Source organism: Dama dama, chromosome 5 (assembly GCF_033118175.1).
Source record: "Dama dama isolate Ldn47 chromosome 5, ASM3311817v1, whole genome shotgun sequence".
NCBI classification, from domain to species: Eukaryota; Metazoa; Chordata; class Mammalia; order Artiodactyla; family Cervidae; genus Dama; species Dama dama.
Window position 1 is genome coordinate 65,642,622 of NC_083685.1, and position 16,194 is coordinate 65,658,815.

Below are 16,194 nucleotides of genomic sequence, written 5' to 3' on the forward strand. Positions count from 1 at the left end.
CATTCCGCTGCCATAAAACAGTAAGGCAGGGGAGGGATTCTAAAACACACAGCAGGATGAACTCCTACACCTTAGAAGTCAAGGAGCTTATCCCATGATGGTGTAAGGAATGACTTATTTGCTGATGACCACATGTGGGAATATTTCAACCGCCACTAAAAACCCCAGAAGGGGTTTTTTGTTTTTTTTTTGTATTTATATATAATTTTTTGTTTTTGTTTTTTAAGTAAATGCAACACAAAAACATTCAGGATTGATCCAGCCTTTTAGAGTCAGGGAGGAATATTTGATTCAATCACCATGCAGGTTACATTCATCTTCCACTGGAATGACTAGAGCCCTGAGTCACCTAACAGAATAGTGCCCAGCTGGCCTCTGGGGACACGAATAGGCTCTTACTCCTCCTCATTGGTCACACCTCAGCATGGTTTTCTCCCTGTCCCCTACTCAAGCAGCTCCTTAGTACTAAACCACCATCAAACCCCCCAGTGATGACCTCTCAATGCTTCTGGATAAGTCTTCCCTCGGCTTGGACTGAGGACCATGCCCCAGACGTGCCATTCTGACTAGACTGTATGAAGGGAGTGGGTGCAAGAGATAAAATGGCTAATGTGAGAATTGGGAGCCGCTGGTCCCCACCTGCAGCTACAACTTACAATGCCTACAGATGTCATCAGTGGGACATGTGCCGGGGAGAAGTGCAGAGGAATAGGGTGGGCCAGGGCAGGGGAGGAGGGTAATCCTTGGGAAAGTAATCTGCTGCTTGCCCTCACTTCTTGGCCTTGCCCTGGGCAGCCACAGCCTCCATGGCTTTACGCACGGTCTCTTCATCCCCCAGGAACTGCATGGGCTTGATGGGCTTCAAGTTCTTGTCCAATTCATAGACCATGGGAATGCCAGTCGGCAGGTTCAGCTCCATGATAGCCTCTTCAGAGAGACCCTCCAGATGCTTGACGATGCCCCGAAGGCTGTTGCCATGGGCTGCAATTAGTACCCGTTTCCCCTCCTTGATCTGGGGGACAATTTCTTCATTCCAAAAGGGCAGAGCTCTGGCAATTGTGTCTTTCAGACTCTCACAGGAGGGCAGCTGGTCTTCAGTGAGGTCTGCGTACCTGCGATCCTTACTGATGTTGCTGTAGAAGGGATGGTCGGGCTCCATGGGCGGTGGCGGGACGTCATAAGAGCGCCTCCAGATCTTGACCTGCGCCTCACCATGTTTGGCAGCAGTTTCTGCCTTATTGAGGCCAGTCAGACCCCCGTAGTGTCGCTCGTTAAGGCGCCAAGTCCTCACCACTGGCAGCCACATTTGGTCAATGGCATCCAGCACTGTCCAGAGGGTCCGGATTGCTCTCTTCTGCACTGAGGTGAAGCAGATGTCAAACTCATAGCCAGCATCTCTCAGCGCCTGCCCGCCTCGCTTCGCCTCCTCGTGCCCGGCTGGGCTCAGGTCCGCGTCGTACCAGCCGCTGAAACGGTTCTCCAGGTTCCATGCGCTCTCACCATGTCAGATCAGCACCAGCTTGTAGGCGGCCGTGGCTGCGGTTCGGGATGCGGCGCAGACTGGGGATCACCGAGATTCCGGAGTCGCCGCCCGGCCCCCGGCTGCGCCTGCGCCCAGAAATTCTTTTTTTTTTTTTGGAAAGTCTTTTAAATTAAACAACTTACTGAGAATTTTCAGTCATTTAAAAATTACTCACTGATCATTCCTTTTTTTTCCTTCAGAAATCATTAAATAAAATCCATGTTTCAGGAACACAGATAGCCTGTGTACTTTCTGGCATCATCTCTTCTCTGCTACACAGGTGCTTACCCCAGTCTGAGAAGCGCGGCTTTAGTGCGTTCCTGCTTTTTCCCTTACTGTATGTCCTGTTGTTTCTATCCAGTTTGTTCAAGTAAACACAGCTCTGCCTTCAGAGCATGTGGCTGTTGGTCTAAAACTACGTTGTCCGGTAGGAAAGATGATTTGCCATTTGTGGAATGTCTGGAAGTGCCCACTGCTGTGCTTGAAGTCGTTCCCAGGGAACAGCAAAGACACCGTGTGTGACCTCCTGAGTTGACCTTTGTGAAAACATGCACATTAATTCACATTGATGTCATGCCTTGTACAATGGTGACTTTCAGGATTGTGCGACCCTGTGAATGTTCATTCCTTTATTTAGCTGCCGCTAAATTGTTGATAATAGGTGAAGTCCAGCTTAAATAACATTGCAGCAGTGTTCCAGGTGATAAGTTATGGCAGGTGTGTGTGCACATACTGTGAATTTTTGGTGAAATAATTCTTCTGGGAACATGATTCATCTTTCTCTCTTAAAATCAGGCCATGTCAATCCGATTAATCCATTCAAAATCAGATTTAAGTCATTGCCCTTGTACTTAGGGTTTGCAGAGTCCTTTCTCATGAATTGTTCTTAGGAAACCAGGTGGGTGTGTGCTGGTTTTCCCATTTTATAGATGAGGAACGAGTTCATAAAGCCCAACAGTTGAAGACCACGGAGCTGTGTGGTGGCAGGCCAGGCCCATAAGTGGGAGTGTCCTCTTTCTAGATACGCCTGTCTGTCTTTTCTCTAAAGGAAAGGGGAATGACTGTCTTCCCAGATAGATGTACTGGTGCCGGCACTGATGGGTGAAAGCAGTTCAACTCTCTAGTAAGCTTCGGTAGTGTAGGGTACCTGGCAAACCCCCTGAAAAAAAGGAGCATGGCACTTGTAAGACAGACCCAGAGCTGGGTCTTCAGTCAGCCTTTACGGGCTGCTAGATAGCTTCTTCAGTTTACATTATTCCTAGGGGCTGCTCATGCACTGACTGTCAGCTGCGTAGCTTTTGGAATAGTCTGGAAAGTGCATATCTGGAATTTTAGGATTACTTGGTGGAACACATGCCAGTGTGTTCCAATACATGCTGAGAGGTTGCCCTCTGTCCTGGATGGACGTGTTATCCTGTTAGCTTGCTTTGCGATTAGGTATTTTCAGCTTCAAGTAACAGAAAGTCCTGACTCAACCAGCTCAAACAATGAAGAAGGAGTTCTGTCACCTAACAAGAAGCCAGGAGGCAGGGTGGTGCTGGTTGGGTTTGCTGAGCAGTGAGCGTCGGCAGCCAGGCCCTTCCCACTCGTCCACCTGCTGCCACCCGCTGCGCCCCCCACCCCACCCGGCCCCAGCGCGCTCGCTGCCTGGTGAACATCCGTGGGCAGGTGAAGCGCCTTCCTCCTGGGCGGCTTTCTCGGGAGCACCCCCCAGTGACTTCCCCTTACGCCTCACTTCAGAATGGATCCGTCTCAGCCTGACCTCCTCCCGGGCCTCGGGCGCGGTGGGGCCGCTAGGCTTGGGAGGGTGCTCGCTGCGCGGCGCAGGCTTTGGCTTTGAGGTGGGCGGGTGGAAGGGGAGGGAGGGCAGGCTGGCTGCAAGGGTGCCCGCAGCTCATCACCTGCGCCAAGTGCGCAGTGAGAGGCCCGGGCGGCGTTTCTGGACGTGCAGTCCTGGAACCAGCAGAATCAGCACCACCTGGGAACCTGTTAGGCCGGTTCCCGGACCCCACCCGGCCCGGCTTCTGAATCAGAAGCTCCGGGGCGGGGTCTGCGAGCTGTTTTCACAGCCCTCCGGGTGATTCTGGCGCGGAGAGGTCCAGCCGAGGCCTCCGAGAAGGCACATTTCAAGACACACTTTTGGTTGAAGGTGGAATGATGGGCGGCGGAGGCGGTCTCGGAGGTGAAGCTGGGAGGCCGCCTGCGCTCAGAGCACGGGCCGCCCCGGTGGGCGCAAACCTCGGATACCTGCACGCCCTTCATGGTGCCAGCCTTCGCCGGCAGATGCGGCTGTCCTAAAGGAGTGCTGTCCTGGTGATGGGCAGGGCGGGCCCCCTACCCGGGCCCCCCGTGTCCCCGCAGGCCGTCGAGCTCGGCTTCTCGGGAGGAGGGAGGAGCTTTCTCGGGGATAATTCATTCATTATAAGGGAAGTGAGTCTGGCAGAAAACCTTGGCCCAGTAACAGAAAGTCTCAGTTATGGGAGGGGAGTGGCCACCGGCGGTAACAGGGTGTGTGTGAGCGCGGATCTGCCTCCTGGCCCAGCTCCCTCTAGGCACGTGGCTGTGTGTGTGTGTGTGTGTGTGTGTGTGTGTGTATGAGAGAGCGTGAGCACACGACTATGGGGGGTTTGTTGGGGCAGGAGGATATTAAGTAAAAACTGAGAGAAATATTCTAAATACTCTGAGGACCTGGGGTGGGTGGGAGTGTCAGGGGCGCCGCCCACTCTGGGGGGCACCTGGCCATTGCGCCTCACACCCCAGCCGCGGTCAGGGTGCCGGCCTGGCTGCAGGAGCCGGATGGGACCCTCGGGTAGGGGGAGCTGGAGAGAAGGGCGATGGTTGGGGCCGGGGCTGGGGCGGCTGAGCCTTGGGAGGCAGGAGGCCTCCCCCGACCAGACCAGACAGGGATTCCCGGGGCTCTTTCGGGGCGCAGTGGGGGCGTGTCCCAGCGGAGGGGGCAGGAGGCGGAAGCCCAAGCTGCAGCGTGCTGTGTTCGCTTCCTAGGGCGGCCATGACAAAGGACTTAGCGGTAGCTTGAAAGAACAAATTTCTTCTCAGTCCTGGAGACCAGGAGTCAGAGCAGCGCCGCTCTACCTCCGGAACCGCAGGGACTCCCTCCTTTCCCCTCTTGGCTTCTGCTGCTTGGCCGTGAGCGTCGCCACTCTGGCTTGCGGCTGCATCCCCCCGGCTCCGCCTGTGCCCCGCGTGCCTGCTCTCTGCGCTGTCTCCGGAACTGCACATGGCTGTCTTAGGACAGCAACGTACAGTCGGGGGTTTGTCCTACCCCCGTATTCCCTGATCTTAACTCGTCATGTCTGCAGCGGCCCTGTTTCCAGTAAGGTCACATTCTGAGGTCCTGGCGGCTAGGACGTCAGCGTGCCATCTTGGGGGGAAACAGTTCAACCTGTTAGGTACAGAGGCTCATTTGTGAGCCTTCCGAGGGTCTGCTCACCCACTTCCCCGGCCCTCCCCTGACTCTGGGGCTCCTAGGAGGTGACTGGTGTTGGGCTGGGCGTTTGCATTCTGAGAGCTGCACTTAGAGTTACGCAGCTTTATCTGTAAGAGCACATACACGGGAATTCTTTATTGTTTTTACACCAAATTGTGGACACCGGGGACAAGTTTTTTTTTTTTTTTATGATTTTTTTTAATTCGGTGGAAATAAGTGGGAAGGTGGAAGAATATTTCTGTATACACCGAAGCTTAGCAAATAGGTAAAGCCTTGCAATCAAACCACAGCCCTTAGGTTAGAATTCAGAAAAACACAGCTGCTGAAACTGCTGCCTGGCCGTGTGTGCTGTGTTGGGGTGTGTGGACGTATCTTAAACAGGTTTCATTCCCAGTTTAAACCCAGCAAGTGAATCCGTGTGGGTTGACGCACGTGCTGAAGTAGATCCTTGTGAGCCATTCATCAGTTTGAAGGGAGAATCCTTTTGTTGTTCTCTGGAAATGCTTGAATCAGTATGAGTCTTTTTCTGCCTTCATATACTTGGATTGCAATTATCCAGGTGTCTGAGAGTGCCAACAGTGAGGCACTGATGCTGGTACTGTAGATTTTAATACTTCATCTAGCAGTCTCCTTTCAGGTGGATGGATGTTCCATCCAAATTGCCTGTTGGTTTGACTTTCATGTAACTTTAATTAGTAGATTAATGCTTTGGGAACATCTGATCTGTGATCTTGAAATTGGTTACGGTTGGCATAATTCACGGGTAATTAGGCGCCTTTGCAGCGACTCCTCCAGTCATTAGAGGGCCGGGGTAATTTGAGGTTGAAATGTGAGAAGAGGTGGAGAAAGCCCTTGTGCTCTATCCCTTAATCTTTTAATCCAGTTAACCTGGTTTGTAAATTCAGGCTTCCTTTTAATTTGAGATATATTTAGGTAGCTGGGAAGAGGTTTCCTTAATTCATCACATTTAGACCATAATTAAGGGAGGTAGGTTATTCCTAATTGCCTAAACTCCTTAAAGTTACCTTGGGTACAGCAAGAATCCATCAAAAATGTGTTGCTCCCTGTTGGAAACCGAAATTCCAGGTTGAAAAAGTGAGCAGACAACCAGAAGAAACAGGCATGAGAAAAACAAAACCCAGTTCGGAAGTATGTTTGTGGCATGTGGTGTAGAGTTCGTGGACGCACACCTCTCAAGTAACCTGGTCTCTTGCTGAGTTTAAGGAGCATCTCTCACTAAATGCACACTATTTACATTTTCTTTTTATTTCTGCTTTTGAATTGGGGGTTCAAGGGGAAACTGGAGAAGGAGAGAGATGCTTCCAGAGACCTGCACACCTGTAATATTGACGAATGAAAGGAGGGAAGGGGGAAGTAAATGGAATAAGAAACTGGGACAAGAAAAACAAAAAAAACCCAGCTAGATAGAGGAAAACCCAGCTAGATAGAGGGTCTGGATTGCATGCATTTTTGGGTCTGTGCCCTCCTTGCAACTTGGAATTTTGATCAGGTAGATGGTGGTTATAGGTGTTAATGTCATGAAATTAAATCTGCAGTCTTTTGTATTGTTTTCTTAGTGATCCATGTCAGTTTTCTGTTCCTCTATAAGTAAAATCCTTCAGGTGGTTGGTAAAAATCGCTTTATTCCTGTTTAGCAACAACTTTATGTTGTCACACTAGTCATTTTATTCCAATTTGTATAGTTTGCATTTTTTTTTGACATAGTAAAAGCTCTCCATACACATTTAATATAGTTTATCTCTGTGTTACTTTTTAGTAGTACAGTTGGTCTCTGACTTATGATAGTTCAGTTTACAATTTTTCCACTTTACAGTGTTGTGAAAGTGATATACATTCAGTAGGAATTGTGTTTGGAGTTTTGAATTTTTGTCTTTTCCTAGGCTAGTGATAGGAGGTGGGATCCGATCTCATGATGCTGGGTGGGGTGGCTGTAGCTCCCATCAGCTTCGCCATCACAAGGGGAAATAGCTGATACACTGACAGCCATTCTGCTCCCCACTTTCAGTGGAGTATTCCATCAATTATATGAGATACTCAATACTTTATTATCAAGTAGGCTTTGTTATTACATGACTTTGCTTAACTGTAGGCTAATGCAAGTGTTCTGAGCACCTTTAAAGTAAGCTAGGCTAAGCTGGTGTTCGGTGGGTTCGGTGTATTAAATGCATTTTTAACTTATGGGTTTGTCTGGATGTAGCCTCATGGTGAATTGAACATCTGTACTTCTGTACTTTTTTTTTTAAAATGTTTCTTTCTGGTTTCCCAAATAAGGATTCTCAGTATCTGAAAATTACTTAGGCTATTATAGTATGTAAGCCTTCTGAACTTAGGTAGCTTTTGGAGTATTTCCCTGTAATGTCTAGTTTTAGATGTGTCTGGTGGTGCTCAGCGCATGTAATTTCTACTGTAAAATAGAAACCTGATGAAGACTTTAGCAAACTTATTATAGTAAGTAAATATTTAGCTTTTATTTGTTATGAAAAGACCTGAGAAGTTAAGTCATTTCTGGTCTTCAGGGAGGAGGGCTGGGGGGCAGGTTGATGTGATCATTTGACGTTGTGTATGCCACTGCACACCGGTTGCCAGACCGGCCCGCTGCCCTAGGAGCTGTGACCTCCAGAGGGGGTGTCTCATTCAGAATTTGCACGAAAGCACCATAAGGGCAAGTCCTGAACTTGGCTCCTCTTGCTACAGTTTTTATTATACTGAGCATTATTCCTTTTGTAGCCTTAAAAATTCACTTAGACATTAATTAGAATGTGAATTCTTTAAGCGTGCTTTGGCTTACTGGTTTTCCTGAGCACTTTCCAGTGTAAAGCACATGGCTTTGTGTTCGCATTTGGTCCATAGCCTTGTAAAGGAGGCCCCATCTGGAAAATGGGGTAAGGACACCAAGATTCTGTGTGTAGGGAACTGACATTTTTTTGAACATTTCTGGTGGTTTTTGTAAGTATCATCGTGTTTAACTCATACCTCCCAGGAGGACGTGGCTGTCCCTCCATCCTGCTGTGCCTCCAGAGGTCTGGATTCTCCCGCAGCCGAGGGGAGTGGAGCTGAGATGGGAGTCCAGCTGTCAAACCACCAGACTTAGGTTTCTCCCATCTACAGGTGTGATATCAATGATTAATAGAATTAGAAAATTCTTACTTGCTCTTGTTTCTGTCTTCCTTCTATAGTTTCCTTCTATTCTAAGATGAGTAGAATAAGAAAAACAAGATGGAATAGTGCCATTTATTTACATGTATTGAAATGTTAATCCATGTAAGCTGGGAAAATGCAGCATTGAGTTATGGGAACTTTGACCTAACGTTTAAAAGAACAGTGAAAAAATACATAATTTAGCCCAAGGGAAATGATCCAATATCCACCGTGATGGTGACTTACAAATTAGCCTGTTGTTTGGATGGTAGGTAATTCTTAATAATTAAATGTGTAGTATTATTTTTCTCTTGAGTTCACCCTGGATTAAAAATAGAGGGAGCTTGCTGAAGATCTGCGTTTTTATCCACCCTTATTCAAGTCTTTACATTTTACAAATTTTAATGATGTTTCTGCTGGAGATGTTTTCAACGACTATTTTGAATAGTCATTAATAAATGACTGTTAATAGACATTAATAGATGTGCTCAAAACTTTGCTTAAATTATTGTTTGAATTTTAAGGTTTTGCATAAAATAGCTCAAATTTTCTAAATTGTACCTGGGGAAAACGACTATTCTGCCGTACTCAGTGGTTAAAAGATAACATGCCAGTAATAGGAAGCTGGAATTTCATGTTTCTGGAAAGCCCTGAAATGTGCTGGTTAAACTAGGACGTTATGAACGCAGGATCTGCTCCCAAGGATTGTGCATCATTTTAAGGGAAGGAACACATGACTTTGAGGACACATGGATTAATGTGTGTTTATGCCCTGGGCTGTCAGCTTAGTTCTTTTTATTTACATCTTCCCTGGGCTTCCTATGACGCTGATTTAGGGCCAGCGGGGGAGGAACAGAGAAAGTGTGATGTGGGTAGGTTGAGGAGTTGTGGTTGGGAGTGGAGGAGACAGATGGGGAAGAGGGGCCAGGATGGTAAGCCAAGAGCCAGGGTCACGGCCCTGTCCTTGTGTCAGCACCCTGGTGGTTGTGGGCAGAGCTATGTAGGAAGATGTGAGCTCAGGCAGAAACGGGGGTGAGGACATTTTCCCAACCCTCCAGGTAGGGTTGAAGCTGTGCTTGGAGCCAGAGCATCTGGGTTTGGATCTGACTTATTATCTGACCTGTTAGCAAGTTGCCAGAACTCTCCTTGCCTCAGTTTCCCCTTCTCTCAAATGTGGGTGTTATGAATAATACCTTCTGCAGAGTCTGTTGTAAGAAGTAAGTACAGTATGGTATTTGGAACAGTGCCGTGCGTGGAAGAGCTCCAGTCTTACCTGCTCCGAGGTGGAGACGGTCATCCTCGCTTTAGTTGTGGCTGCCTCTGATACCAAGGGACCCTGCTCTGGCTGCACCCGTCCCTTCTCCAGGGCAGCATGCTTTTTAAAGGAATGGTTGCGTTTGAGAAGTCAGCACTAGAGCAGCTAAGGCCCTGGGCCCAGAGCTCGAACCCTGTCTGTGTGGCTTAACCAGCTGTGAGATCTTGAGCCTCAGTTTTCTCATCTGTGAAACTGGGACAGTCACGGGATCTAGTGAGGCTTAAAGGGGTTCTGTGTAAGAGAGGCTCTTCAGCACGGAATATGCAGCACCTATCAGAGTGTGTGCATACTTCAAAGACATTATACTATGTGTCTTAATAAACAGCAGGCTATTTTACAAAGACATACTTAAAATGATATTCATCTTTCTATGGTGAGAAAAAATTAGGAACAACCTAATTTATATTGGGAAAGAATTAGAAACAGCATATGTGTCCAACAGTACATCCGTATAGGTTGCCGTGAAATGTTTGCAAGAGAAAGAGGTTCATGATAGTGAATTTTTAATACAAAAAAATTACAGACAGATGTTAACTGCACGTATTATGCTGCTTATTTTGCAATATATACAAATATCAAGTCAGTGTGTTGTACACGTGAAGCTAATATAATGTTGTATGTCAGTTGTGCTTCAGTCATGGAGTCGTCTGTCTTGGACGGTGATGTTGGCTGAGTGGGTCTGCGCCAGGTACTGGGATAAACTTCCTGGTGTGTTACTGTGTTCTTGTGACAGCTCCCGGGCCTGCTGTCCCAAAGGCCGAACTGCCTGTGTGACGCTGGGCAGAAGCACTTGTGTCGTCCGGAAGAATATACTTGAAGCTGTTACAGTGTTTTCATTTGGTAGTGAAATGTTATTTTGGTTTTGCATATTATAGTAGGAGGTACATTAAAAAGTAAGGCACCTTGGCTTAGGGAACTCACAGTGAAGAGGGGAAACAGACTGAGGAGCTAACCGTGGTCCCCTCCTGAAGGTGGTTCCCTCCAGCTGCAGAGCTGCTTGGTGACCGGGAGCTGGCTGTCAGAGGGGCGGGAGAGCTCGTGGCCTCGGGGGAGGGCAGTGCTCTGAACCCGGCTCTACCCTGCCAGCTGTCTGTCCTGTCCTTGCTCCATCCTGGGGACGTGTGAGGGGAACCAGGGTGGGGGTGGCAGCTCTTTATCAGACAGGGGAGACAGGGCCTGTTAGAGGATGTGGCTGTGCCTTAGGTTAGGGAGTGGATGCCGCCCTGGCCAGAGAAGAAGCTTGAAGCTGAATCCCTTCCCTTGAGGACCAGCGGGGCCCCGGGCTCTGGGGGCGTGGAAGAGAAGACCATTTGGAGTCAGGGTGTCAACAGGCTCTGGATTTAATGGATAAGAATTCTTTAGAATGATATCAAATAATGCTTGGCTAGAAGCTGAGACTGAAGTACAGTTTTAAAAAACTGTAAATCACTTGAAAAGCATTTAAATCACTGAATGCTTTACCTAAGCAGAATTTTCTGTAGAAGTCAGGTAGACAAATGATAGACCCAGGCTGCCTTGTTACCCTGGGATTGGGGAGGCTCCCCGAGGCACAGGGGTATTTTTCTTTTCAAGACCATCATTCATTCATTCTCATGAATGCCCATCTCACCGTTCAGCTGGGGCCGCCCCTCCCCTAGCCCCCGAGGCAGCGCGCAGTCAGCCTGAGTCCAGCCGCATCTGCGTGGATGTGCGTGCAGGGACCACGGCCGTGTCACGGTTGTCCCCTCACTTTTGTCCGGGACTGATTGGAGATTGGACATTATGAGGACAGTTTTGAAGGGAACACTTTTGGGGACTTGGAGGAACATTTTCCCCACGTACTGAGAGCGCTGCTGAGGCTGTGATGCCGGGCAGGAAGTTTACACGAGTCCCGCGGTGTCCCTGAGCTGCTGAACCAGACCGACTGCCAGGGACTGTGTACTCTGGGACGATGGGTCCTATGAGTCACGTGAGAGAAACGCTCTTGTCTTACCTTGTTTCGAGTTTGGCTTCGTGCTGCCTGAAGCTGAAAACATCCTGTTACACCTGTGTTTTAGGTGTCTCTTCTCCAGCCCTTGAAATAAACAGATCACAAACCCGAGACGCTCTCCCAGTTTGAAACTTTTTGCTCCATAGAATCGTCTGCCTAGAGAGTTAATTTGATTAAATTAGGCCTTATATTTTGTTATCCATGTTTTTAAAGATGTATTTTTGAAGTCTGTATCTCAGAGCATTTTCCACGCTATAGTTTGAAACACGTCTGCTGGTGCCTACGTGTCCTGTTCTATGAAAGAAAGTTAACTTGGGCATTGAACTCACAGCCTTGAAATTAGGAAGTGATGACAAACATCAGCGCCTAGATCTTTATCACACAGGCTTTGCTCTTTTCCACTTTTTACCATTTCATCTGTGTTCCCAGAGATGCCTCTCAAAATGCAGAAATTTCTTCTCCTGACACATTTCAAACGTAAAGGAAATGTGGGCACATTGCAGAATGCACACGCAGCACCGTATTTCCTAGATGCAGCTTCTGTTGGCATCCTTAAAGCTTTTGATAGCAGAGGCCAGTGTTTAAGCATTTCGAAGTTGCTGGCTAAATTAAAAAAACACTGTGTTGCCTTCCCTGCCTTTTCATGTTTTCAGATTTAAGGCAAAGCTCCTTTTCTGTTTGCCTGCCGTTCTCCAAGTCTGTGTACGTTTGAGGGGGCTGCTGGGAGAGGAGAGAGGAGGGAGAGCATCTTGCTTTATCCACACGCCCTGCTCAGTGGGTCCTGGGCAGAGACAGGGTCCCTGGGAGCCTGTACAGGAAGCCCTTTCCCTCCAGCCCTTGATCATCTTTTGCCCAAAGAGGGTGAGGGAGATGGTGAGAGGCCCTGCCCTGCTCGGAGCTGTTCCTCAAAGTCCACTCTGGACAGAGAAGCAAGGTTGCAGCCGCAGAGCCGGGCCCAGGCCAGCTTTCCCGCCCCCCCCCTCTCTCTTGTTTCCGGCTCATTTCAAATGAGCCAGCTCGCTCTCTCTCCCCTCCCCGCCCCCTTGTTTCCGGCTGCTTCATTTGAAATCTCAGAGCATGTGTGTTAGTGAATTGGTTCGTAAAAATGTTTTTTGCAAGATTCTGAAAGAGAGGCTGCTCATTCTTTAGTATGGGTATTGCACAGCATACATGGGCATTGCCCTATGTGAGAGAGAGAGAAGCGTGTGTGTATTTTTGAGGTGGGTAAGGAGGTAGACGGTGAATACAGTCCTTTTAAACTCTGTCTTCACAAGATGCAAATTATTTCCTGCCTTCGTATGTATGCAGAGTGCAAGCAAGGAAGAGTTGAATTGCCGTGGTCCCCTGGGACCCTGGGATCTTCTCGCTGGCTCCTTCTGGGGGAGGCTGGGGCTCCCATTTGGCCTCCTGCTTTCCTCTTTCAGTCACTTTGGAAACTAGTAGTTAGAAGCTGGAAATCAAGAAGTTGCCATTTGGAAGTTTACACAGCATATGCAAGAGAGTCTTTCCAAACTTTGCAGTTGTATCAGCTTGGAGCTTTTGCCAGCCCTTCTTGGGAAAAAAAAAAAAAAAAAGCCCTCTGGAGTTCAGAGAAATGTCCCAGGCCTGCACAGCCAGCCCAGCTCTGCGTTGTAGTGTGGCAGCCTGCACTGTTACTGTTCTCTTTCTCTTGGAATGCAGTTTTAGTAGAGAACTTGGGCTGCCTCTGACTGTCCAAAACCTTTATCTGGCTTATCTTAGGCGTTTTTTCTTTCTTCTGTGAGTATGATATTTAGGGCTGGGCCAGGCCTAAATGCACTGTTTTGTGGCTCTGAGACTACGCCTTATGCCTTGTGAGCACTGGTCCCTTTCCCAGGGCTGGTGATGTGGAGATGCAGATGCTGGGGTCCCTGCAGGCCCCTGGGAGGTGTGGCAGCCGCCATCGCCTGCCGCCCCCTCAGCTCCTACTACCGGGCCGAGGCCCGTCCTCTGGAGTCTCAGGCCTGATGGGAGTGAAGAGGTCAGTCCTGCTATAGTGTCCTCTACACTTGATTGGTTATTCATCTCCTCTCCTGGTGATGGGGAGCGCACCTCCTCCGAGGCTGACTTCCCATGGTTGAGGGTCTCATTGCTGGGCTGTCCTGAGCTGGGTTTCCATCCACTGGCTTGGCCTCCACCAGCTGCGTCCACGCAGAGCAAGGCAGCCCTGTCTGCTGGAGGACAGAATTTTTCAAGGACTTGAGAGACAGTCGTCAGATCTCATCTCTTGGTTGAACATCTCTAGGCTAAATTATTCCTCATTGTTTTTCAGCTCTGGTGTTAACTCGATCAGAACTTTTTTTGAGAGTTTGGCCGGTCCTGGATAAAGGGATCCAGTTGAGATCCAAATGGTGTCACATTGAGAGAACTCATTTTTGCCTGGACTCTCTTTGTTCTAATGAAGCCTAAGAATTTCATTAGCACCTCTGCAGTCTCTTCCCACTTAGACCATGTTGATCTTACGGCCAGATGAAAACAGGAACAAATGCAAAACTAGAGAAAAGCCTTTAATCCTGTCTTTTTCTTGTATCCTTTTTCTTTTTGCCAATTCTCTTTCTTAATATATTCTTAGGTAGTCAACTGCCCTCTTTAAAAAAATAAAAACACTTTAAATGTAAGTATTTACATTGGGTCTTATAAGGTTTCATCCTGTTGGTTTAGCCTGTTGAGCCCAAAGAAAATCACACACACACACAGAGGCACTTTTTCCCCCTAGTTGTGAAAGTTGAGTCCCAAATGACCATGTGACTTAGACTCCTCTCTCTCCCCAGACCTCATTTAATATGACAGGATAGAAATTTAAAAGGTAGAAAAAGGCCACAGTATACAAGTGTTTGGGGGAGGAGTTGCCAGTTGATAAGAAATTTCTAAAAAAATCCAGGAAGATTGAAAATAGATGAAGATGGTGACTGGTGAAGGAGACCAAGAAAAGCCTACAACCTGGCTCTGAAGGGATCCGCCGAGTTTACTGTGGGTCTTCAGAACAGCAAGAAGAAAAGGATGATTCTTGAAGGCTTCTCTTGGGAGGCATTGGAAACCACTGGGGACCAGGTCAGGTCACTAGTGAAGACACCACAGGGGGACTGCTGGTCAACCCATGCAGGATCACTAATGAGGACACGGGACTTAGGGTGCCCGCCTCACGCGGTTGAAAGTATTAAATAGTATGTGCAGAACATCCACTGTGTTTTCCTGGGGCGTGGTAAGCGCTGTCCGGGGGTGTCTGCAGATGTCACTGCTGATCTTAGTATCCCTGTGTCTGCTCTGCTCCCTAGGGAAGTGGTGTATTAGGGCCAGGATCATCTCAGTGGCGTAAACAGGATAGCAGTGGGGTAAACAGGACAGCCGCTCGCCTTTAGGCTGCTTATCTGAGAGCCCAGTGGGCAGGTCAGGGCTGATATGATGGTTCCATGTTGTGGGTCCCATTCGTATCTGTCGCATGGAGGAGGAAGGTGCTGCAGTATCTTTTGGCTACCCCCTCCCCCAGGTCACTTGCTGGAGGTAGTCCCCCGATTTCAACACACATCTCATTTCCAGGACTTTAGTCATATGACTGCATCTCAGTTGCAGGATAGGCTGGGGAAAGGAGTCTTCTACAGCCATATGCCTAGTTAAGCATTTCTTTTAAGGAGGAAGGAAAAAATAGCTGTTGGTAGCCAGCATCTTGTCGTAAATTTTTGTCAGTAACCAAATCCCAAACTTCTGGAATATAAGATTGATTTCACCTCTTTGGGACATCACACAAAACTTCATTGACATATTAACTTAAAAGTCGGTTTATTTATGAGCTATGTGTTAAGCCAGGCATTAAACCACAGAAGCTTTTAATATGGCTGAAATTCATTTAAATGAGCTCCCCTGAAAAAGTTCATTTGAGCATTACTTTTGAAGGGAGCTACTGGTAAGGACCACACTGGAGATGACTGAGATGGTCTTGTGAAGCTGATATCAGTTACGCTGTCCTCCTGGTATGAAGGCAGTCTGAATAGATGACTTGGACTGACAGGCGCTTACAGTGGTCTGTGGTTGTTAACTTCGTGTGATTTGGTCCTCTGCCCTGGGAGTGCTCTGCGTATCCATCATCACTCCTGGGGAATCCGCATCTTAGATTTTTCACGTTATTCCCATGTGTTAGGGGGGTGACCATGGGGTCCATGACCCTGTTCCTAGAGATGAAATGTCTAGAAAGCCAGTTACTACAAAGTCTGGTCTTGCAGGATGTTCTTTCTTTTTTTTTTCCCCAGCCTTCCTGGTTATGTTTATTTCTCTTGACCCAAATACTTGAGATTTCTTTTTAGTTGGAAAAACTCAAGAGATGCCTCAAGGTTCATCTTAAACTATATATACTGTATATTGAAGCTAAAGACCTAATTTCATTTTCTTACACTTAACTCGAAAAGTACTTTTTCACTTAGGAAATTTCTCAGGAACTGTTAACACGTAGCAAATGTTCATGTGATGTTTTCCATTGCTATAACTTTCTTGTTCAGTTCACTTTTTCCCTTACAGCTTTTTAGAATGCAAGGGAATTTTCACATTTCAGGGACTTGGTTATTATTCCTTCTTGCCCTTGGAGCAGCATAATGTAGCTTTTAAACGTAAGCCGGGACAGGACTAACCATGTTAAGTAGGGTAGACTGGAGTAGGCTAAGTGGCGCAAATGGAGGGCTATTTAAAACACAGCAAAATAAGTAGATTCTGTCTCAGTGACTGCCGTTTTCAAATTCAGTCACTATTTATAACTAAATTCTATTTAAAGCAAG

General features: G+C 47.7%; 2 protein-coding genes across 3 annotated transcripts in view; one reads left to right on the forward strand and one right to left on the reverse strand.

Annotated features, from left to right (window-relative positions):
• Positions 1-16,194, forward strand: part of TMEM131L (transmembrane 131 like) — a 172,080-nt gene that overhangs the window by 23,305 nt on the left and 132,581 nt on the right. The gene's annotated exons all lie outside the window — the stretch shown is intronic.
• On the reverse strand, positions 712-1,608 carry LOC133056788 (phosphoglycerate mutase 1-like). Its single transcript, XM_061142534.1, has one exon. It carries the CDS (start codon positions 1,304-1,306, stop codon positions 770-772), a length of 537 nt encoding a protein of 178 aa, XP_060998517.1. The 5' UTR covers positions 1,307-1,608; the 3' UTR covers positions 712-769.